This window comes from Cucumis sativus, chromosome 6 (genome assembly GCF_000004075.3).
Source record: "Cucumis sativus cultivar 9930 chromosome 6, Cucumber_9930_V3, whole genome shotgun sequence".
Taxonomy (NCBI): Eukaryota; Viridiplantae; Streptophyta; class Magnoliopsida; order Cucurbitales; family Cucurbitaceae; genus Cucumis; species Cucumis sativus.
The window spans coordinates 21,043,724-21,068,946 of record NC_026660.2 but is presented as its reverse complement, the minus strand read 5'-3'; the positions used below and the strand labels follow the sequence as shown (position 1 = coordinate 21,068,946).

Below are 25,223 nucleotides of genomic sequence, written 5' to 3'. Positions count from 1 at the left end.
TCTTCAGCCACATTTAACGACTATTCAATAAAAGAAGAAAAGAAAACAACATGATTATTTTGTTTATAACATGAATACAATAATTCTGCATTATTTGAAGCACACGTCATCCATTTCATAATTGTTCTTCAAAGGTAAGGGTTAGCTATTGGATATTTTCGAATTAGCAAAACGTCATTGTTATAATAGGATTACTATCCATTACTCTCAAATTGTCAACTAATATTAATGAAAAGAGTTAAAAAGTTGATAGATGAAGGTGAGTTTCTATTACATATTATCTAATACTGATTTAGGGTTTAGGGTTTAATTGAGAATTGCGAAACTTCAACATCACAAGTATATTTGGAGAAAAATAATATTATTTCTTGTTACTGAAAATGACCCAATAATGGTAAAAATAGTACAACAGAAATCCTATCTAAGGAAAGGACATATGATCTAAAAGAATAGTTGAGGAAACTATTTTGTGCAGAATTCTACTCTCACAATCCAAAGCTTGAAATTGAGTATTCATCAAAATTATTATTATCTGTAAAACTTTGGTGGCAAGACAGAACATAGTTTAATTAGTTCCATTGTATAATTGTTTTTGTTTACTTTCTCATATATATATGAAATGTTGGTGTATCATTTTATGTGTTTTGATTTTCTCTCTAAGAGTTTGTATCTTTAGTTCTTCCTTTCACAAATTCTCAAAGGTAAAGCTCGCGATATGCAACATTTGCAATGCTTTTGCCTACAACTGATTCTCCAACCCAACTGGTGTTGGCATAAAGTACAACCTTTTCTTTGTTGTTGTTGACTTAATTTAAATTAAACAATTAACTCACGACCTCGAGTACCTTTCAAGTATCTCAAAATCCTTCTACAAATTTTTAATGTAGGGCGGGGATTTGAACCAGAATTTCTCTTGTCCATAAGTACGTATAAATGTCAGTCGAGCTAAGTTCAATGTTAGCCAGTTTCTACGACTTCTACAAATTTTAAAAACCTTAAATTACTAACTTTTTTTTAACTCTCTAAAGTTGAACACAACAACTAATTTAATTTTGAGAAAGTCACTTATGTCAATCTAATTCTAATTAAAATAGTTAACTTTTAAAAAAGTAATATTGTATATTATTGATGCATAGAACTTAATAATTGAAAAAAGATAGTAAATATTTAAAAATATTATGGATGAATATCGTACTTTCTGAGCCCGTTAACGATGATTCAAATTTCATGTTTCGTAGAAAATAGTTTTTTCTTAATGGGCCATTCACGATCTTATCCTAAACCCAAAACTTTAATTTTTTTTCTTGATGGGCATATCATTTTTCTCGATAGATCTTGTCCATTATCTATTTTTATTTTGTCTTTGTCCATCAAGAAACCTTAGAACCATCAAGAAAATTTTAAACTCATCAACAAATTCAAAACAAATATATTAATTTTTTTTCGATGATGATCATTGCAAATCAAGAAAATTTCATCCCTTGATAGGCCTCGTCCATCAAAAAACCCTAACTTGTTGGACATTGTCAGTCAACTAATATATTATGGTTCATATTTATTGTCCATCAAGAAATAGTTTTCTTGACTTTTGTGGACCATCAACTAAATTAAGAGAACTTTGTCTATCAAAGAAATCAAGAATCCACATTTTTCTTTACTTTTTTTTTTTATATTTCTTTAACAAAATAAAGAAACTTTTCTTGACGTACGTGGCCGTAAAGATAAATATTATATGAAGAAAAATATTTTTTTTATTGTCATTTATCATAACCATCAAAAAATCAAAATTTGCGTACGTCAAGAAAAGATCAAATTTGCAGTAGTGTTTACCTATACAATTAGAATTGCAGTTTTTTATGTTTGCATAATTCACAAACAGTAGAAGAGCATGATCAACTTCACATGGATGATAACCACTTTTAATCATATAACTTTAGAAAACCTGTAATAGAAAACACAAGGAGACTATTTTTAATTTTAATTTGTATATAAAGATTTTCTCAGCTTACGTAACAAATCCCTGTTAGACTCGTTTTCCATTTTAGGAGGAATCTACATATAAACTTCTCCTTTGAGATCATCATTCAAAAATGTATTTTTGACACATAAAGTTGATGAAGAGGTCAGTCAAGATCTACAACTAAAGGTAATTTAGCAGTCGATACCTATGATTGAGTGAAGCTTTTAGCCATAAGTCTTAATTACTTTGAATTTTTCTATTCTCTTCCATCTAAATAGCATTTCGTAGTAAAAATCTATTTGCAACTTACGAGATTCTTTTCAAGAGGAAGTTCGCTTGCACTCTTTGTGGTCTATGCCTCTTTCGCATCTTCGTTTGGTTCTAACTCTTTGACAAAAGGTTTTCTCTATTTTAGGGTCAAATATTGGTTCCACCATTATGTTGTCACTCATATACTGCTTTATATTTCTCCTGAAAATGAAGAAATGAATTGGGATTGAATGAAAGACATGTGGTTCAAAGAAAGCAAAAGGGTTAAAAATCCCTCAAATATCACACAAACCAAAGTTAATTTGTAACCCAAACTTAGTTAATAAAGAAACTACCAACCGAGTAAAGAGAAAGTTATGAATCAAACTCGAGGGAATTTTGATTGCAAAGAAAGTAAAGTAAGCAAAGTAAATCCTTCTATTGTTTTTTTTTATAAAATGTGGGAATCACCTCAATTAATCAACAAATTGCATCAACTCATTCATACTAAACTTATTAAATTCATTTTCATCTTGGCAATTCTTAGGTTTTCAATGTTGTCACATTCAAAAGTAGTAGTAAGGAGAGTCTCTATCTTAAAAATGATTAATTAGTTGAATTCAAATTGAAAATTTCAAAAAAAATATTAAAAGGAAAGACATGCTTAAAATCAAATCAAGAATTTTCGGTCAATCTTATTTCAATATTTATGTTTAGAGTCATTAGAATTTAAACAAAGTTTCATGTTATCATGAGTGATCAATTCATTTAAACAAGAACTCGTGTAAAAACAAGATTAGAATTTAATGAAAGATTGAAATTACAATGCTATTAAAACATAATTCTGAAGAAAAATTAATTAGAAACTCTTTTCCCATGAGGTACCTTTAGTTCTTCATTGAGCTTGGAGTAGCTTCAAGAGAAAATTGGAAGATGATGGATCGAAAGAAAGAATTTTATTGATAATTTATTTACAACAAATGAGAGCCCTACCTAATGGCAATTTGATATGGAAGTTGGAAACTAAAACAAAATACAAAAAAAAATGGAATAAATAGGAAACATGCACACACATACATATATATACCATATATATGCATGTATCTATGTATCTTTTTTTTCTTTATTTAATTTAGCGCAACAACAATTTAGAGTAGGGAGAGATTCATATCTCTAAGCTTACCCTTAGATATAATGCTAACACTACCAGAAAAAAGCATAGGGAGAAATAACAAAAGTGTCGGAAAAAAATTCCCCGACAAATAAGTTCGCGTCAGGATCGAAGTTAGAAAAAAAATATCGAAAGAAAATATCCTGACGCATGAGATATAGCATCAAGATATCTCTTGACATTTCTCGATGCACACAATTCTACGTCGAAAAATGTCAAAGGAAAATTAAATGCTTGAAAATGTCACTTTTTAAATATGTATAGCAACAACCTTAGAGTCTTTTATTTTTCTTTAAAAATTGTGATATGTTAAATGATAACGATGCTATTAAGATTTTTGCAACTTCAAGGTTTGGACAGATTGTAACAAAATAATTCAAACACGTATCCTATTTTGTTAAATAATAAAAATATCTTAACTTTCAAAAGTTTCAATAATGTCTCCTAATTTTAAAAGAGAATTCAAAAATATCATTACAACTTAGTTTGAAATAAAAATCGTTAAAATTTTGTTTTAAAAAGTATCAATGAACTATTGAAAAATTTTATGAATACCTTAAAAAAAAAAAAAAGTCAAAATTTTCAATACCTAAAATAAACAAAAAAAAAACAAAATTTTAAGTTAAAACATACAATTTTTACGACATCTCGCAAAATTCAAAAATAAAAAATTTTCCTTTAAACGTACTAAAACAATAGTTAGTCCAATAAAATAAATTATATGAACATTTATAAAAATAGCAAAAAAATTAAAATATTTACGAGCTATAGCAAAATTTTAGATTCTGTCAATGATAGTCATTAATAAACTTTTATCAACTTTCTATCAATATCACTAATAGAAGCATATATATATTAGTACTTATCACTGTCTATTATTGATATAATTTAAAAAATTTGTTATATATTATAAATATTTCGTCAAATTTATTATTTTTTATATTTCTCAAAGGGTATTTGACTATTAATAGACACTAAACTAAATTATCAACAAATAACTTCCATAAACATTTAAGTCCTACTAAAGTATGCAGCTTGTGTTATATAATAACAAAGAGTATTTTCTTAAAAAAAGAATAATAAAGTTAGAGTATCTTTTTCAAACTTTTATGAGAAAAAATTGGATGTAATATTAAATCTCAAATTAATAGTTATATTAAATTAAACCCTAGATTTTTAAAATTAGTGTATCCAAATAAAGCATAAATTTAGGAGTTTTTTCTCTCCTTCTTCGAGTTTTTCTTGGGTTCTTCTACCGTCGTTTTATAATTTGAAGGTTTAAATTGATACGATTGTCAAAGTTGAAGGTTCTCAATACTCTTATAAATGTTCAGAGGTGAATTTGATATAATTATTAGTTTAGGGTTTATATTGCTACAATTTCAAAATTTAAGTTTAAATTGATGTTTTCGTTATTCTTTTAGTATGTTTTCAAGTATAAATTTTTATTTCAAAATTTTAGGTTAAATTGAGATTTTTTCTATTTCTTTTAGTAAGTAAAAAAAAATGGTTAGTGTGAAAATCCATATAAAATTTGAATCATGGAAAGTATTTTCAACCCTTTTTTTTAGTTTAAAAGTATTTACTTTATGAAACTTTTCAATAATTGAATGACATTTTTTAAACAAAATTTTGACATCTTCAACTAAAATTAATGGTAAGCATATTTAAGAATTTTTTGTTTTTTGTTACTAGTTTTTTATTTTTGTAATTTAAGTTAATAAGAACTATTTTCCTAATTTATAGTCTCTTGTTTTATTATCTACTTTCTCATTGACATTTAAATAATAAGTAAAAAAGAATTCAAGTCTTCTATTGAAAACTAAAAAATAGTAGGTTTCCTAAATCCTCAATTCATTTTAAACATTAATTTTTAGAATGTGAAACCTAACTAGAAAATGAAATTGTAACAAATATCACATGCAACAAAAATAAAACAAAATGAACCCTAAAATTCTTATTTCATGCTTTTGTACATATTCTCATGACTAAGATATATACTTATCTCGAACATGAAATTAAACGTTTGAATCCTTCTCAAACATAAAATCAAACCTTTGAATCCTTCTCCTAAACCATCATGGATTTATATATATATCAATAGGTTAAAATATCATTCTCGTTAGAAAAAAATACAATATGTAAATATATTTTGAACGCTATAGATAAAATAGATTTTAAAAACAAAAGAACAATCAACATTTAAGTACACAAATTATTTTTTGGATTTTAATTTGGGTATACAGAAAGCAAAAGAAAGCAAAAGGTTGCATCAAAATCAATTGTATTCTTAGGTCTAAAAGCATGCAGAGTACTAACTATTATTATTCATTATTCATACAAAGCCACACAACAAATTGTGTATTATTGACTCTAACATCACTCTATGTTACCTTATTTTTAAGGTAATAGCCCAATGTGACAGTAAAGTTGAGCATTGCTCAGTAAATAAGTACATCAATTTATCATTTTAAAAGGTTGACGACTTCATCCCAAAAATGGTTAAACTAAAAGAAACTATCTCACTGGTACATTATATTATATTACTGGAGACATCCATATAAATATATAACAAAGTGGTTTTAATGAACAATAATAGTGTGCTTAGGCGTAAATGAAAACCAAAAAGTCTTAAGTTATAAAGGCTATGTGTAATAATTATTATAGTAATAAATAAAGGGGTCCCAAAATATGGAAAGCAAATCAAAGGCCATTCAACTCCCCTAACCCACCAAGAAACACAATTGGAACTCCCTCAATGTTAACTCAATCAATGAAATACATCCAATTGGCAACTGTGTCAGAATTGATTTTCATTTCTTTCTTTTTTTTGTTTTCCCTACCAGTGTATGCCAGAGTTTCATCAAAAATATCACAATGAAACTAAGACTAAATAAATGGAGGAATGGGTAAGAAACTTAGAGAGATGGTAGACTTTGAATAGTTTAAATTCTCCTCTCGAATTTTCGAGAAATCTCAACCTCCTAGAGCCAAACTCATAAAGAGTTCAATGTAAATGTTTAACTGCATATCCTTTCTCTGTATCATCCATTGTTTAAATGCAATAAAAGTTCAAAATAATGACCTACTAAAAAGTTCTCTCTAGCCTGTCCTATTTATTAAATCAGACCTATTAATAAATATAACTACAATCCCAAAAACTAATAGAGGTAAATAAAATGCGATCTTAACATCATAGGTAAAAGATTAATATAACATGAAAAGGATTGGTAAGCATGCATGAAAATGTGAAGATTGAAACTTTACATAACATGCATATATGCATATATAAAATAAAGGAGTACACCGTTCATATCGAAGTTAAGCAATCATGGCCATTCATGACATCCCATCCATCATCTCATATTGCATAAAAAAATATCCTCTAGAAAATAAGCAATAATATAGTGGATGCATCAGAATTGCAAAAAGGAGAATTTTGTACACCAAAGAGTAATCAAATACACATCCTCTGAAAGACGAGATGAGGACTTTCCAACATTTTGAAATGTTCTATTGTTACGCTCAAACCAAAGGGCCATCATAAGCTAGCACCAATCATTGAAAATTCTAAGTGGAGCTTTATGGGAGACGAATCGATAACTCGAGGATTCCAGCCATCAAATGTGGAAAATCAAATGAAGCAAAGATTCGAAGTTGAGAACAAATCAGAGAAGTGCAATGGATGAAAAAGGTGTTTAGTGTTTCACCACAGAATATTCTAATTTGGGTTGAGATGGATGGAATGAAACGAGCTTGACATTTATCAATGGTGTTGAGGGCTTTATGAACGAACATCCATTTAAAAGGAATTTTGCTTAAAGTTAAATGCCTCCATTACAAATATTGCTAAATCCTACAAAGTACCAACACTTCTAAATTATTGCAAGTGTCAATGTCCGACATGGATATCGACATGCCTTCGACACGTCTCCAACACATCACCTCGTGTTTATTATTTCTGTTGTTAACTTTTTGACGCGTCAACACATCTAAGACATGTCAATGATACACCTAGACACGTCAAATACACTTAATATGAAAAACCTTTTTAAAAATATAATAATGAAACAAGTAAGCACCACCAGCAACCCATTTGAGGGGGCATTTTAACCTCAAACCAACCTATTCAAAATTCTAGAGTACACTTCACCTTTAAAACTTATCCACACCCTTTTTCAAACAAAAAAAATATACCGTTATATTACTTGATTTTTCTGTCTAACTTCAACAACAGTGGGAACTTCAACTTCGAAGACCCACGGCTGCTAACAACTCATGTGATTTTTCGTATTTGCTCGTTTTTGTTTTTTTCTTCTTCAGTTCTTACATTTCCTTTATTTTTATTTTTTCTTACATTTTATTAAATGTGTGTATGTCACAATATGTTGAATTATGCACACATATGTTTATCTTTTAGAATAAATAAATGTATCTCTAACATCTCACGTCCTACGTTTTTGTAAATCATATTCTCGTCACGTGTCAATGTACATGCTTCTCATGGTAAGTCTAAAGAAAGCATGATAAAGGAGTAAGCAAAGTTTGTAGGCTTACCAATTTCAGGTAAATGTTTAGGTCATTGACACACAAAGCTTTAAGATAATGGGTGAAGGTTCAATACTTGACACCAACAAGTAGACATCAATAGTAATTGGGAAGAACGACATTACAAGTGTTTGAACACTGAATTTCCCAAATCTCCTTCTCTTTTGTACCACGTGACAAATTATGATTGAACACAAAGATAGGTGTAGCCTTGAATTCAGCTAGATATTTTTGTATGTTAAATCACTTATTTTGAATATTATTCTAAATAGCTTCAGTTGGATGTTTAGGGGAGTGGAGAGGGATCCTACCTTCTTTGTTCTTATGTTTTCTTATGTTTCCTTTTGGACTTTGATTTTGAAAACCTTTTATAATGATCTTATAGGAATGCTTTTGCTTGAAACTCCTTGTAATGGGCATCCCTCCTTTTTGTAGTTTGTTTCTTTTTCTTTTTTTACTCGTCTTCAATTTTTTTCTCAAGGAAAGATGTTAAAGTTTATCTAAAAAAATGTAATGATACAAAAGTTTAATATTATATCAGTAGAATATATGAGATGTAAGCTAGTATATCAAGGACGGATAGCATGAAAAGGTAGTTGTAGAGTAAACTAGCACAAGGGAAATAATATTCTTACAAAGAAATTAAAGCAAATGTTAATCATCAGAGAATACACAGAACTTGGGCAAACAAATTGATTAGCCCCTTTCAAGAGCATGTTTGGATGTGATTTCAAAATTGTTAAAATCATTTTTATGGAGTTCAAAATTACTTTGGAACACTGAAATACACCTTTTATCACAAAAAAAATTAATTTAATCTTTAATTTTACACTAAAATTAATTAGGAATGATGGAAAGCATATATCTAATTATAATCATTTCAAAATCACTACCAAACCTATCTTAAATTTGATTGTGAAGTTACATCAGTTTCAAATTGTGTTGAAGTAGTGAGATATCTAATGAGAAAACTTATTGCAACATTGCTCGACTTTTGACACCATTCAATCAACTAAGTTTGGGGGTTTGATAACTTGGCATCCAAATAGAGCTCATTTCCTACCTCAAAAGCCTGAAAAGCAAGCACTTTTGCGGTACCCTTTTCCTCACCGCATACTTGAAGTTGAACTAACATCTCAATTTTATTGTTTTATAGAACTATGAATTACAAAAATTCTTCCTATTTTACAAATGGGTGAAGCCCTACTATATATACAATGATAGTGGTCCAATATGTCAAACCTCTCAATGGTAAAAAGAATGGCAAATAAGTCAAGAATACTACACATTAAGGATGTAAATAAAGGCTGGAAATAACATTCTACATAGATGGGGGAAGGAGAAGACTTTCCATATTCAACACACCCCTCAAGCTAGATTGTATATGTTGATTAAGTCCAGTTTGGTTTTTAAGACTTCAATTGTTCTTGAATAGGGATTTTGGAAGAATATCAGCAATCAGCATCTTGGTCGGTATTGAGTCAAGGGAGATGCTTTGGTTTTCAATCTTTTCTTTAATAAAGTGTCAGTGGATATCCACATATTTTATGTGATCACGATGAATTTCATCGGGTCTTTGGCAATGCTCATAGTAGCTTGGTTGTCACAGTACCTCCATTGCTTCTCCTTACGTGATTCTAAGCTATGAAAGGATGCTTTTGGATTCCTTCACATATTCCTTGAGCTAGAGCCCTTAGTTCCGCTCTAGCACTACCTCTAGATACGACTGATTGTTTCTTATTTCGCCACATGACCAAGTTTCCCCAAACAAAGGTACAGTACCTAGTAAGTGATCTTCTATCTATTTTTTAGGTTGCCTAATTAGCATCCGTGAGGATTTCAATATTCCATTTCCTAGACTTTTTGGAGTACAATCCGTCTCCTGGAGCTCCTTTCAAGTATCGTGTATTCTATAAATAGCTCACTGCAAAACAAACTAGCCTTTGATACTAATTGACCATTGTGTTTCCGTTGCTTAACTGATGATTGTGTCAACGGGAGTACTAGCGGGCTTACATCCAAGCATACTTGTGTCTTTTCAAAGATCCAAGACATATTTTCTCTAAGAGATACTTGAACCTTCCTTTGAGCGAATCACTTCCATCCTCTTTTTCTCTCCTCTTTCACACCTCTCCTCCTGTTCCCCTCTTCGACTGTCCCTCCTCCCAGCACCAACATGGAAGTGAAGAGCTGTAAAATTGTGGGGTCCTTCTACAGCATTTGGTTCGACAAGGGACATTTCAACGTTGAAGATATTGATTTTCAATGAATCCTACAAGTTTCAAAGAATCAACTAAGATAGTTTATTGCCGCTATATCAGGTTTGGAACAATATGAGGAACATAGGTTTTTTCTCAAAAACGGCAGAGATGCAGACGGTACTACAAGACTCACAAAGTTCAGAGCTCCTTCCGGATAGATAGTTAGATATGTTGCTCAAAATTCCTCAAGGGTTTCAATCCTTTGTGCACGTCTGCTCAAGGGGTGAGAAATAAGGATGGGTCTCTTTCTCACAAATGCTGAAAAGTTTCTTAATGAACCACGATTATGGTTTGTGGCACTCACCTCTTTAACCAGTCTCTCGTTCACATGGAAATTAGTTGAATCATGATATTCGCCCAAGCCTAAGTTATGCAGATAAAGTGAATGCCTCAAACTCAAATTTCACCCTTGCACAACATATCAAAAAACAGAGTCCAAGCCAAAAGACTTCATAAGCCATTCCTCTGCTCTTCCTTTAGAAACCCTAAGCTTGCAACAACAATGTGTTCGAAAATGTGTTGATGTTATTAGAGAGGATTTCAATAATTTTGAAGTCCAAAAGACTTCATATGTTCGAAAATTTGAAGTTTTATTAAATTTTGCACTTTTGTTTCAGCTATTTTAGTTCGAGCATTAGACTCATTCATTATTTCAATGAAAGTCTTGTTTCAGTTTCCAAAAAAAAAAAAAATCTTGTACATAATATGTTCAGTGGCAGATCTAAATCTAATATGGTATCCCCTTACTACTTATGAGATAAGTGCCAAAAGTTACTGAGCGCCTACTCAGCACAAGAAAACTCAAAATCTACAACCACCCCCCACCCCTCAATCATAAACTGATGTCCTAAATCACACATAGCAGGGGAAGACTCCTGCTGCACGAAGTGGGCATACTTCATAGTTGATTCTCTAGCAACCAAACCTATCCTCCCAAATGGTTATGATCGTATACGTTTAGTTGTGCACACATCAGTCTCTAACTTTAACCATCAATCTTGCCTTGGCAAGCACCACATAAGTACAATTCGAATTATCAATAATGATCCCAATTTCCATAGCAGTTTGCTTACAGAAAGTTCTTACCATCTACCAGAAAGTTGTTGGAGTACTTCAAGCTTAAAATTGAAACACATCACATGTTAGCATACCATTTTACATACTTCAAACTAAGATTGTTTGCACGTATGGTTTATTGAAGAATGTCAAAGATTTGGCATTTCTCTGCAGTCTCTAGAGCAAAATAAACCGTCGCTAGATTTCACTCTTATCAAACAAAAGAAAAAAAATGCAAATTACTTGTACAAAGCATCATCAATAATTGTAATGATCTAAATCTAGAATAAACAAAGTACAGCCAAACTGTCACTAGAAAGAATCATTGGGTTTTAGATTCTATTTTCTTCTTCCTATTGGCAGCATAACTTTTCAAATGGAAGTTGATGAAAAGAGCTAACAGAGAACCATTGAAAACAGCATTAAAGCACCAACCCAAAAAGCCAGAGCAACCACCAGCAGATCCACCAAAATGATCATACAACATTTGACCCGAGACCACAAAACTAAAAACAAACTGTAGGATTTGGCAGTCAGTGACCAACCTCTTCCACTTTGGTCGAATCCCAAAGGTGCATAGGAAGTAGTATCCATACATTATCACGTGCACAGTGGCATTGGTCACAAGCGCTATGGGGAACAGTGATTGGGAAGTGTGAAGCCAGAGATAACACATGATCAAAACCGTGGAATGGTGGTAAACATGGAGGAACGTGAGGCGTTGAAACGACCCAGTGAGGATGATCAAGAGGGTGTCGATGAATTCAAGAATCTTGGACAGGTAGAATACATAAGCCCAGAAGAAGAGAGGTCCAACCGGTGGGGTGCGAGGTGGAAAGCAGATAATCCAATGGAGGTGAGGCACATGGTAAATGGAAGAGAGAGTGCATCCAAGGGCCATGATGAAGGAGAGAATTAGAAGAACAAAGTTGTGAAGGGCTGAGATTGACTTGAGAAAGTGTGACGAAATTGAAGGAATGGGAATGTGGGAGAGGAGGAAGGTGAGGAATAGGTAAGTGAAAACAGTGACAATGAGGAACAGGGGAGTGGAGGCAAAGGTTTGGCCTTGGATCCATTCGAAATTGAGTATAATGGGATGATTCACAAGCCAATATCGAAGAACTGAGAGAATTTGATTCATTATGTACTTCAAACAACACCCAAATGAAAGGAGATAAGACAGAGGGATTTCGAAGAGATAATGCACCAACAGAGCTTCGTTCTTTGCTTACTCAAGGACAAGGTAAAAACAAAGATCACTAAACAAACCCATATAAACAATTTAGTTTGGAAAACAATTGAATGAAGTCAATGGATAAAGGTTAGGGTTGGGAACCTGAGATTTGAGTGGGGAAGCAAAGCTCTGAGAAATTTATCCAAAAATTTGAAAATGTGAAGTGGGCAAAGGCGGTGGAGCTCGAACTGCAACACAGTGGAGAAAAATGAACGGCACCAATGATGATAATGAAGCTGAGGAACGTAGGTGAAGAGGAGGGTGTGGATAACCAAACCTTGGAACCAAAGGGAAACCCGGGGGAGATGGCTGTGGCCTGTGGGTGTGGAAATGAATAGACCCCTTTTGTTTCTCTCTGGGGGTTTGAGTCAAAGTTTAATATATTTCACAAAAATATTTGCTTTGAAAACAAAATTAATTAATTTCCTTAAATAAATTTAACATAAATATTTTATGTCATGCTAATTTCTTACTTAATTAATAAAATTAAAAAATAAAAGAATATCTTTTCACTAAACATAGTTAAATTAAATTACTGAAAATAGTTTAATTAATTAGAATATTAAGTATAAATAATAATTTTCTATTTTTAATAATTTATTAAAATTATTATTAATAAATAATTTATATCAAGTAGGAAATGATATCAATCATTTAGAATAAGAATTACACGCATGCTTGTGACCAATTAATTCTGTGTTGACTAAAGCATTTTTTGTATTTTTTTATTGTGGGTTCGTGGAATTTTTTCGTTTTCAAAATTGCTAATATTTTGTCAGTTTGTTAAAAACTCTTTAAAAATGAAATTATCTAAAACAACTCATAATCAAACGAAAATTTGGGAGAGAACATTGTATAGAAATTTTAAAACAACATGGATTTTTTTCTTTTTTGGAACTTTTAGTTTGTTTCTTTATACTCTTTTTTTACTTTTACAATTTTCAATTCGTGATTCACACCGTCTATTACCATCGGTGTGAAATTATTCCCATGTGTGGTAAATAAGCGAGGAAACCCCATTTTTTCTTCTTTTCTTCATATTTCTTTCTCGAACATTTTTTTCTTTCAATCTTGCCACCACAAACTCATTCATCGAAAAGTTACTTACAACTATCGGTGGATTTAGCATAAGTTTAGAGGAGTTCAAACTCCCTTCGACTTTATGCTCTTTATATTTTATATATAAAAAGAAACTAAAATAATACAAATTTCAAAAGTTAGTTTATTGGTAAAACGATCTTCAAGACAACCGAACCAATCTCCCATAGACAACAATCGTTAGAGGTCTCAATTTCGCCCAAAATTAATCGAGAAAAACAGTTTTGCGAGTTTAAAAAAAATGTGTTGTTTTTTTAAAACGAAAACCAAAAGTGTGCTACTTTTATCAATTTCTCATTTTGTTTATGAGTAGTTTCATCTTTTATTTGGATCCTTTAATTTTAGTATATTTCTTTTATCTTGGTTGATTTTCGTGACAATAGTTAAGTCTTTTCTCTTCTTCCCACAACCAGCATAAATAACACAGTAAACACTCAGTCATCTCACTCTATTATTGAACCTAACATAAATCACCAATCATCAAATTTTATTTATTAATTAAAGTTAATTTAGTCTTTTTATGATGTATATGGTTTTTGTTGGAGGACTATTTAAACATTTGCTATTAGCCTGATTTAATTAGTTTTTTATAATTGATGTTTTAGGATTTTTTCTATCAAAAGCCTTTCTTTTTTTACTCTTCTTTTAAGTTGTTGGTTTTTCTTTTTCTTTTTCTTTTTTATTTCTGAATTTTAAATGGTAAACATCGGGTTTGACCCGACCAGACCCAACCCGATCAGGTCAGGTATTGTCTGTACAGAACCAAACATGGGTCGGGTCAGTTGTAAGGAAAAACAACCCAACCCGACCACTTACACCCTTGAAGTTCCACATTGGAAGGTAGGATTTTTGCTACTTTTCTAATGGGGAAATGAATATAACTCGATCTGTAGTTTCATACCAACACTACTTTGGTAACCTTATTCATTAAAGAGATAATACCAGAAGAAGAGTATTTCAAATGTTCAATCAACATGGTGGAAAACACCAACCAGAAGAATGAAAAGAAAATCCCTAAAAGGGAAATTTAATAATAATTGCATGAATTCAGCTTTAAATGAATTTCTCCAGTTGGATCACAAGATTACATCAAAGGACAGAATATTATCCACCTATCAACTAACTTTTATCAAAGATTTATACGGCAACTTTGCACCAAATCTATAGTCATACTGCAAAACTGGGGGTACTGAAGAATGCACTAACTGGATAAAAGATCATGACGAACCTGCCGTTACCTTTCTCCGAACAATTCGCTTCCTCCGTGCTTTGGGTACTGATTCACCTTCAGAGACGGAATCAACACCGGACTGTTTGAGACCGAGGAGTCCAAGGCCAGAAATGATGGCATTCTTTGAAATAAACCATTTCGAGGAAGATTGACTAACGCCTTGAGAAGGTCGGTTGTAAACCTTCTCCAAGAGTTCCCTTGACTGAACCAATGGATCTGCCTCTATTCCAAGCCAAGCCAATCTTGATCTTTCTCCTAGTTGCACATTCAAAACCCTACATACAATTCCAATATGGTTTTATGAAATATTATTTGCCCAACAATGTCTTTTTGGATAAGATTGTGTTTAAACCAGAGACTTTAAAGGGAAAAAAATGGCATGTTTAAGACTTTACAAATAAATGCCAAAAATATTTCATAAGGGAAAAATCAGTTCGAACCTCATTGCAGAGCTTAAAAACAGAGCGACTCCAATAACATCAAAATGATTGATCATTGCTCTGTCAAAACCGCATAATAACTGATACCGGAGATTTGCATATAGACCAAGAAAAGCACCATACCCGAGAGCATTGGTACTCACAGTTGGAACTGATACAGATAACCTGTCAAACACATACGCAACTCCGAGTGAAGAAAAAATGGGAACTTAATTAGCACTTCTATTTGCCAAATGGGAGTGGTCTATTACCTTTCCTGCTTTTTACTAGAGAGAAAATTGGACAAAACACCTTGAGCTGCTCCTGCAGTTATACCGACCATGCACAACTCTGCAGCTTTGTAGAAGAAGGAATGGATTCTCTTTTGTAGGTCAAATTCCCTCATAGGATAACTTTTTTCAAATATATTATTGGGAAGCTTCTGTAATGTATTTTGCAAATCAAATCGGAATGTATTTCCATATGAACGACAAGGAGCAAGTGACCAAACAACTATAGCATTGCAAGCGGTAACAGTGAGAACATTAATGAGCGCCAGATCCCATTCCTGTTTTATCCTGGAACCACAACAAAACAACAAATTTGTAAGCCAATCAAATAAAAGATAAATTAAGAAAATGAAATAAAGTTTAACCATATGCCTAAATAACAAACCTGTCCTTGCGATTCTTTATTTCCCACCAAGCCGCGCAACCAATTGTAGCAGCTTGCTCTAAAAGAAGTTTATAGAGAAAGGAAGGATCTGCTAACATCCTGTGCAATTATACAATATGTTAAAGTTCGAAAATATATATTTCTTTTTCGAAGTGTGCATGCAGTTTTTCGCTCAAACAAACTACTGATCAGTACAAGAAAAATTCAAGTACGGAACCATGAAAGAAATTGAACTGTTCATTTTATCGTTTTGAAATTTACTTCCTCAAAAAAAGGACGGGGAGGAGGAAGCTAGTGAAGCCGTTGGTCCACTTCCACATGCAAGATATCGATAGAGAAATATTATCATACATATGTTGGTATAATGAAGCTGTTGGTCCACTCCACATGCAAGATATCGATAGAGAAATATTATCATACATATGTTGCTATAATATAAAATACGCATACGCATGTCTACTTCAGAAAATTTGGCAGAAAAGAAACCGTAAGTTTCCAAAGGAGATGACCCCAGGACTGAGAATTGGAAGGTGAAAAGGGGTTTGAGATGGCAATTCTATGTGATCATAATTCTAGACAGTGACACAAGTTTCATGATAGGATTCAATAAACAATAGACTCCTATCAACAATGGATTTCAATTGGTGATAAGAGTTTGTCAATCACTTTATAGACTTCCTTCATGGTCCAAGTCAGTGATATAAAACATGCATAGAAGAAAAATGACTTAAAGAAAAAAATGAAACTAATAAAAACGGTTCAAGTTATTTAAATGGACCAAAAATGACACTATAAGGACAAAAACATTAAGGAAAACTTAAGAAAAAAAATAAAACGTGCAAATAGTTCGAAATGAATCGATCTGGGCTAAATTTGTGTATGAGTGATTTGGATTGAAATTGTGTATTGAGAATTTTCACTTAGATTTTGTAATATTTGCAAATAGTTTTAAGTTAAGCTATTTTGGCTATTAATTTGGCTCATTTTGTCATATATGCAACCATCCCTAAAATGTAATGTCAGAAAGCTTAAGAATCCAGTAGAATTCATGGTAATTTAGAATTAGACATTACAATATCTAATTGCTTAAATTCAGGTTTAGGATCTAATATTAAGATGTTGATGCTTAATGGAGAATTAATATCTTCTAGTAAGCGAGTTCCCATGTCACCTCTCTAAGAATGGTGAATTGGTAAAAGAATTGAAGTGAATTACTTAAGAATTAAAGGCCTCGTAAACTCTACCAGAGAATTTTTTAAAAATTCACCTGCCAATAAAAGCCCGTGAGATTCCTTGAGGAAGTGATCGTGAAATGAACCGAGTTGTAGTTGGCCTGGCATTCACTGCTAAGAATCTTACCATTTGAGCCGAGCTAACTAAACCCTGGGATAAATAATTTGTCAGCATCTAACCAAAGTTCAAGGCTAAATATTTAGCACAAAAGAAAAATGATAAAATATTTCCTGACTCCTACAAGAAAATATCACACTTAGAGGTGGAAACGAATCGGTTTGGCACAAAACAGAACCGAACCGATTTATTGGTTCAAACCAAACTGAACCGTATTTATGCAGTTCGGTTCGATTCAAATTTGGTTTTGGTAATTTTAAAACATTTTAAAAAATAATTTGGTTTGGTACGGTTTTAAATTAGGTTTTGTTCTTTAAATTAAAAGTGGTTCGGTTTTAATTCAATTCTACTTTTTTTAAATATATAAATATAAAAATATAAAGATAAATATATATTAGTTAAAAACAAATCAGTTTAGTTTCAATTCGGTTTCAAATTTCTTTAAACCGAGCCGAACAAAAATTTTCAGTTTCATTGAGTATTCGGTTCGGTTTGGTTTTAAGAAACGGTTCCGTTTTGCAGTTTGAATGGCCACCCATAATCACAGTAATAAGAAAATCAAAACACTACCATTTCATAAGCCTGACGAAATCCAGCAGGCAAATCCATCATTGTCTTCTGCCACTCGTTTAATACTGCATCTACAAATTTACGATCAAAAAGCTAGAGCAAATACGAAGTTAGTGCTAAAAATGAGCCCATAAAAAACAATAGCAACACGGATCTGTCAGTAATAGATTGTATACCTCTTCAAGAAATTTCCTTCTCCGGAACAAGCCACCCTCATCTCCCTCGTCTCCATCATCAAACTCATCATAGTAATCATCATCATCACCATCATCGTCTCCACCGTCGCCACCACCATGATTGATTTTCTTGCCAATATCTCCACCACCTCCCCCAATTGCAAGCTGCAATTTGTTATGATATTGTTTCAGCTTGAAACACTTGGAATTGGGAAAATGAAATAACACAACCAACAACATAGAAGACATGCTTAATTCCACTAACCAAAAACATAACTAGACAACAAAAAACAAAGGACATATTTTTTTTTCTTTTGGTAAGCAGAAAACAAAAGGACAAAACATAATAGAGAGCAATAGTGCTCTAAAGTGGAGGGTGAGGTGCAAAAATAGAAATAAAAATAGCAACATCAGTATATTTAACTACAAAGACTCTCAAAACATTTCAGTCGACAATTCTTGGCTAGAATCATTTTTCCTTTGTTTGTGTGTAATGAGAAACCATAATTCCAAGTTCCAATCAGACAAAGGGAACAAATACTAGAGGGATACGCAACCAAAACCCAAAAAGGAGCCAACTCAAAACAGAAAAGGGCTCTAATCCAATGCATCTGACCTTTTACAGGTCAACCAAAACTAGATAAGAGCCGCACTTAAGAACTTGTATGCATAATTGCATGATACAAAGAGGTGAGGTGAATTTGAGACTCTGAGCTGTTTCTACACATGTAAGGCATCTTGTGTTGGAGCTTATATAATAGAAGCTTACCACCTTAGGAAAAAATAAAAAACTTAATCTTTCAAACACAACATAGCCATTTGAATGTTCAATAATTGGTGCTCTGTGATAAAAATCTCCATTTGATTGCACAGCTTCCACAAGATTCTGTCACTGCCTTGTGTTTGTTGCAAGAAGGATAAAAGATGTATAAGAGAGGTCCATTCTTTTTTATTTAATATCATTGAGATTCCTTCTAAGATGCAAATTCAAAATGTTAGAATCCACCACCCAAAAGTATTTAACAAGTGCAAACCTTTTTAATGTCAAATAAAAAAGCCAACAGAAGCTTTATGCTGGAGGAGCCCTTTGACCAAACAAAACTACAAAAAGAGGTATGTGCCCCATCCCTAACATTACAGGGAAGTCAATGAAATATCAGCTTCTTATGCCTCATAATAGAAATCCACAGACCCCTAAAAGGATCTATAGGATGATGAGCCCAGAGATGAAGATAAGCAAGTACGGCCATACTAAGCCTTGATGACTTTCTTTTATAAGATTCTATTCTCATTCAGGAAGTGTTAATTCCATTTTGCAAGAGGAGGCTTGTTCTTGTTAATCAGTTACAAATCCCAACACTTCTAGCTTTGATTGGAAGCATGACATTGTCCCATTTGAAAGGGTGGAAGCTAATGCTGTCATCGTTTCCTTCCCATAGTAAAATTTAGAAAAAAGCTTTTCCAAAGATTGCACACCTTATTCGGCAAGGGTTGCTTGGAGAAAAGTGAGTCTACCTAAGAGTTCTTTCAAGCTAGAAGCCTCTGAGATTCAAAATGAGGCTTACCAAAGGACAGAAGGCCATTTGCAACCTGAAAAGTTGTTTTCACCCAATATGAAGAGGGAAGGATCACTGTATCCTAAAAATATAAAATGTGTCCCTCTTTGGGTGGGCTTTTTCTGATTCCTATTTAAGGAAAGGGAACCTTCATTTCTAGGCTTTTAGGCTGTGTTTCCCTCTTCCCATAGAACCTTTTTTGTTGTAAATGGATACACGTGATAAATACAAGCTAGGACCCTTGTGTTCTTCAGGTTGAGATTGGGGAGTTGGTTCATAGAGAATTCTCTGGCAATGTCAATCAGATGTTTCTGAATTGTTCCTATATGTAGTTCAGGTGAACACATTTTATACTGTCACAGTATGCGGTGATCCTTCATCTTCATATTCGGAATAAACTTCTTAGCATACAAAGGATACATGTATCAGGATGCCTGTAGGTGTCATAAAGAGGTATAAGTCAGTTGTGGTTTTTTCTTGATAACTATGGTTTAAAAAAAATAAAGATGTTTCAAGGTGCTTTTAGGCGTCATATAGAGATGTGGCTCCATTAGGATTTTTTATTGACAACTTCAGTCAGAAGGAATAACAGATTGTTCTGGAAGTTTGTCAGGGTCATAAAGAGATGTGAAAATATTTGGGGATTTTCTTGGCAACTTTGGTTAGAAAGAAATAATAGGAAATTGTTTTGAGATGTATTCAATGGTCATAAAGATATATGGGTCAAAAGAGAATTTTCGGTCTCCTATTTGTATCTGTTGAAAGCAAGCAGAGAGGTTTGAATGAAAGGCAGAATCTTTTCTCTTCAAGTATCTTGGTTTCTCTCTTGAAGAAGACCTTGAGACCCATCCTTTTGGAACCCATCAGTTGAAAATTCCATATCCAAGCTGGACAAATGGTTGAATATTTTTATTTCCAGACTATAAATTGGCCCGAATCTGTTTCATTGAGTGTCCCTCCCTAACTCTCCGTCCCCACAAAAATCTAAACAAAAATAAGTTACCACTACCAGTAAAATAAAATTATTAGCAGGGATCTTTTTGTTGGAAGGACTTTCCTCAAAATCATGGATGTGTTCTCTTTAAATGGAAACGGATTGCTCTTCCCATGCTTTCAATGTGGGGGATTTGGAAGAGGAGAAATGTTCATTTAGTTCAATGGCACACTCAACAGTGCCTCATCGTCTCACTTAGACACATGCACAGTCCATCGTAGGACTGTATATGCAGATGGGAAGGAATTATGTGTTCTACAAAGATCTCTAGGCCATTAAACATTAATACCATTTTTAAAAAAAGAAAAGAATAAGGATATCATAGACGAGAAAAGGAGGCCAATAGTACCTTTCAACAATTGATCTTTATGAGAAGGATGAAAGGATTGGCCTTGCTACAACTGTATCCTTGAGTATGGTGCACTTACTTTTTTTCTAGAAAATTTAGAGTCAGAGACAATAAGGATGACCAACCTATCGTGCCATCTCCAAAAATCTCAATGATTTTTCTTTTTCCACCATTGTCATCAAAACTTTGTCATCTCCATAAAAAAACCTCCTTCATTTGAAAACTTTACTTCCTAAATAACAAGTCTTCACCTTTATGTTCCTTGGAAAGTTCAAGGGTGGTGGGAGGCAAATCTAACAGACATTTTAACGCTGAATTTCAGAAGCCAGTCAAGAAAGATTCAGCTCACAGGGACGAAGCAAAAAGAATTTTCTTCGAACTTTGTACAGTAGCATGACTACCTTTATTAACCGTCACCACCAAGATTGAGAAGGATCCAACACCAATTGTGATGGAGCATTGTGAGCAATTCTGCTCCATCAAGGTGAAGCAAAGGGAAGAGGATGGTTGCCATGAAGGGGCTGGGTTGGGGGGAGGGGGGGCAACTGGACAAGAGTACAAGTCATCAACTTGAAACAATTTCAAATTTGCTTGTTTTCATTAAGTCCACCAAATAAGCATGAGAAGTGGACTGTAATCTTTTTTAATAATATACGTGAGTGCCCAAGATACACTCACCCGATTAATCTCATAAGGCAATAGTTTAACCTTTTTATGTGTTTGTCATCGAATTAAGCAGGTAACTAGTTCAAACTCATTCTCTCTTAAGCTCTTTACCTCTTCTTTTTCTTTCTTTTCACACCTCCAATAACCATTGGGCTTACTCGTGATAGTCCTGCAACTCTCTCCAAGAAATATGATTCAGTAATCAGTATTTAGCAAATCCATTTCTGACCTATTGAGAAGTGGACTCATTTTTATTAACGGTGATCTAATAGACCCTCGTTCAAAAAAGAAAGGAAATGGATTGGCAGTGGTTCTACACATCTAACTTAGGACACTTACTGTTCAACTATCCATAAGAATTAAGATAGGATTAAAAAATTTAACAAGAAGCACTGCCTCTCAGACCGAAATAGAAAACCAAGTTTGGAAGACCTGTATTTCAATTGAAATGAAATGTTTAACAGTTGGCTGAGATAGGAAAACGTCCCGAATCAATTGCCAGAAATACAAGGAACAAAAACTTCCAAGTGAAAATGCTATTTCTCATAGAAAGGGAGCTAAAACCAAAGTTCATATTGCCAAAAATAATAATAATAATAAATAAATAAATCTGCTTTTCCAACTATGGAACATTTCACGACTAGAAGAATCCATGCAATACCAAAGCATAGGCACAATCCAAGTGAAGGAAAGCAAAACTGAAGTAACTTACCTCAGGGCTGGACTTGGACTGCTTCTGAGACAAATCAAGCTTGGATTTCTCCAAAGTTACAGCACCAAAGGCACCATATTTGCCCTTCATAACAGGGCCAAAAGAGGAAGAAGATACGGCAAGAGAAGGGTCAACCCCAGCAGGCGGAAATGAGGTTTCAAAGCAACGCTCCAGAAAAGAAATGGAATCCCCATAAGAAACACCCGAAGAAGAGGAAGAAGGAGGAGAAGCTGTGAAAGCCTTGACCACCAAAACTGCTCTGTTTCGATAGGAGGGACCGAGTTTAACAACCGCGGGCAGCCATAGGTTGTTGGTGGTAAGCTGGGTGTTAATGGGCATGATTTGAGCCGTTTGAAACACCGCATGAGACATATTCGGCTATGGATGAGGTTGAATTGAATCCCGTGTGTTGTCTATATGGTCATCGAGATTGAAACGGGGAAGAAAGAAAGAAGAAGATTACGGATTACGGATTCCGAATTCTCTGGTTCTCAATCTCTCTAAGAAATAGGGAAATCAGAGAGAGAGAAAAAGAAAGAGCAAAGTTGGTGGAGAAAGGGGTTTTAATGGATTAAGGATAGCCGCCTGCGGAAGGGACGAAGAACACTATCTTCAATAGAGATTGACCCACTGAGTCGACTCCGGTTTCCTAGACGAGTTAACTCGATGGCGGAGTTCTTCATCCACTTGGGCCGGGCCTCACCTATATAACTACAACCAAATCATATTTGCATAACATTTGACACTTAGATGGAAGAAAGTTTGATGAACAACCTCATAAGCACATAGTTTATTCATCACCAAAAACGAAAATTCCCTCCTTTACCCTTTGATTAATTTATTTTAACTAATTAAGATTAAATTGAATAAAAACAACGCTAAATGTAAGGCAAACAATTTTTAAGTGTGTATAACATTATATTTTGCAATGGTACTTTAATTATTTAGAATAACAATCATCGTATAGGTCAGTTACTCCTTCAATGAATTGAAACATTCTCAACCAAATCTTATACGGTTAACTTTTTATGCTAGTAATATTTAGTTACCATTTGTTTGGTAACTTATAACTTTTACAAGTTATTCTATCTTAAAGTTAGGATATTATGATGTTGTTTAAAGAAAGTAGAAACACATACAAAATTGATGTAATATGTGTAATATGGTCGCTTATTGATGTAATATGTGTAATATGGTCGCTTCATTCAAAAGGTAATCTTCACAATGCCCTAAAATTGTAGGATACATGAATCAGAAGCTAACAAACTATGCAGCAATAAAACTTATATGTCTGTGCTTAAGCGATAGAGCATCCCTTCTGGCATCCTTGAAGCATCATCAACGACAAAGAGGGACTTAAAAAGTAACTGTCAACTATGTAGCTATCCTTCTGCACAATGTGGTCTCCAAACAAGCTCAATATATACACAATAATTGGCAGAAAGAGAGAGGGAGTCGTTGAACCAAAAAAAAGAAAAAATTTAGATTAATTCGATTTGCAAGGAGAGAAGAGCGTCATTCTCTTGAATTCAAGAGAATTTCAGAAGTCGTCATCACCACGCTCATTGTGTTGATGAGAAAACTGAGAGGGGAGTTGTCACACACCTCTTTGCGGATCATTTTTCTTTCTATCTTTCCACTTTTATTTTCTTAACACCTTGTACTTCACTTTTCATACCTTATAACAAATTTTCATTTGATCAATATATCGTGAGTTTCACTTCTATGATCACTTGTGTCTTTTCATCTATCTTCATCATGCATAACTAACTAAACCCCCATTGGGTGTGGATGAGTTAAAGGGGAAGTGTTTCTGGAGTTTAACATTCGAAACAAGCATAAAAGTTAGAGATAACTCTTATGCTAGTGATCAAAGTAACCTAAGCATGCACCATGAACACAAGGATATGTGGCTGCACACCGAGAGATAGAGACCTAGAGGTTTTGACATGAACATAGAACTTCTTTTCAGGCAGTGGAATGATTGGATGCTTCCTCATTCGTATCTAGTTATTCTTAATTATATATTCTTCAATTTATTGCTCTATGTTCATTCATTATCAGTCATCTCTTCTTTCAACAACTTATAATCATTATTATTATTTTACAATATTTTTCAAAGTTTTATTTTGAAAAACATTTTTTTACTGATTTTTCTTTACAAAACTTGTATTGGAAACTTTTCACTATCACCTCTTTTAAATGAAAATTTTCCCCATATTTGTCATTGGTCCTTGTTGAGACTACTTAAGATTGATTTGCACTTAGATCAGCTTTAAAAAAAACTATGTTGTTTCCAGAATAGGTTTGTGAATATTTGATCCATGAATTAATCCATGATCATATTGTCATTTAAACTTTGCCCATATATACTACTTTAGTATGTATTAAATGGAGTATATGAGCATTTATGTATTAATACCATGCCACACCAACAGTTGTAGAGAAGAATAATATTAGGAACAAAACTAATATCCTATCTTTTTCAAGATTTAACCCTTGTGTTGACCCATCCATAAACACCATTCCTAAGGAGACACACCAAACGCACCTCAAGGATCGTCAAGCATAAATCTCACAATGTCCACTAATTATGATGGCCGAGATACCTTCGGATACGTTTTGTTATACGTCACTCACCTACTTACTATAAATACTTTCTCTAATTCACTTTGATATTAACCTATGCAAACTCCATCAGTAGGGAAATAGTACATCAAGGTGCCTCGAGGCCCAAACACAGGAGAACAAATATATCAATTCCTTCAACCACTAAGTATTGTGGGAACCTAATGTTTAACTTATTAACTTAGAAAAATCAAGCTAACTTGACTTCAATAAGTCATTATTAATTTGCTAAATATAACATTTAATTTATATTGATTGTTTTAACCATGTTTAATTTTATTTATTAAACACTTTAATAAATTTAATCATTTTACCAATTA

At 33.1% G+C, this 25,223-nt stretch overlaps 2 protein-coding genes and 1 long non-coding RNA gene across 3 annotated transcripts; all 3 read right to left on the bottom strand.

Moving 5' to 3' along the window:
* Window positions 1-1,974: 1,974 nt before the first annotated feature.
* Window positions 1,975-3,714, bottom strand: LOC116404714. Its single transcript, XR_004217733.1, has 2 exons — window positions 3,095-3,714; window positions 1,975-2,431 (listed from the first exon to the last, which is right to left on the bottom strand). It is a non-coding gene; the product is annotated as an uncharacterized LOC116404714 (long non-coding RNA).
* Window positions 3,715-11,308: 7,594 nt separating this feature from the next.
* Window positions 11,309-12,837, bottom strand: LOC101205807 (elongation of fatty acids protein 3-like). Its single transcript, XM_004140060.3, has one exon. The coding sequence runs from the start codon at window positions 12,384-12,386 to the stop codon at window positions 11,568-11,570; it is 819 nt and encodes a 272-aa protein (XP_004140108.1). The 5' UTR covers window positions 12,387-12,837; the 3' UTR covers window positions 11,309-11,567.
* A 1,740-nt stretch (window positions 12,838-14,577) lies between these two features.
* On the bottom strand, window positions 14,578-22,866 carry LOC101205574 (protein RETICULATA-RELATED 1, chloroplastic). Its single transcript, XM_004140059.3, has 8 exons — window positions 22,276-22,866; window positions 17,999-18,163; window positions 17,823-17,915; window positions 17,170-17,285; window positions 15,903-16,001; window positions 15,500-15,805; window positions 15,249-15,413; window positions 14,578-15,083 (listed from the first exon to the last, which is right to left on the bottom strand). Exons 1-8 carry the CDS (start codon window positions 22,645-22,647, stop codon window positions 14,795-14,797), a joined length of 1,605 nt encoding a protein of 534 aa, XP_004140107.1. The 5' UTR covers window positions 22,648-22,866; the 3' UTR covers window positions 14,578-14,794.
* Between the last annotated feature and the right edge of the window lie 2,357 nt (window positions 22,867-25,223).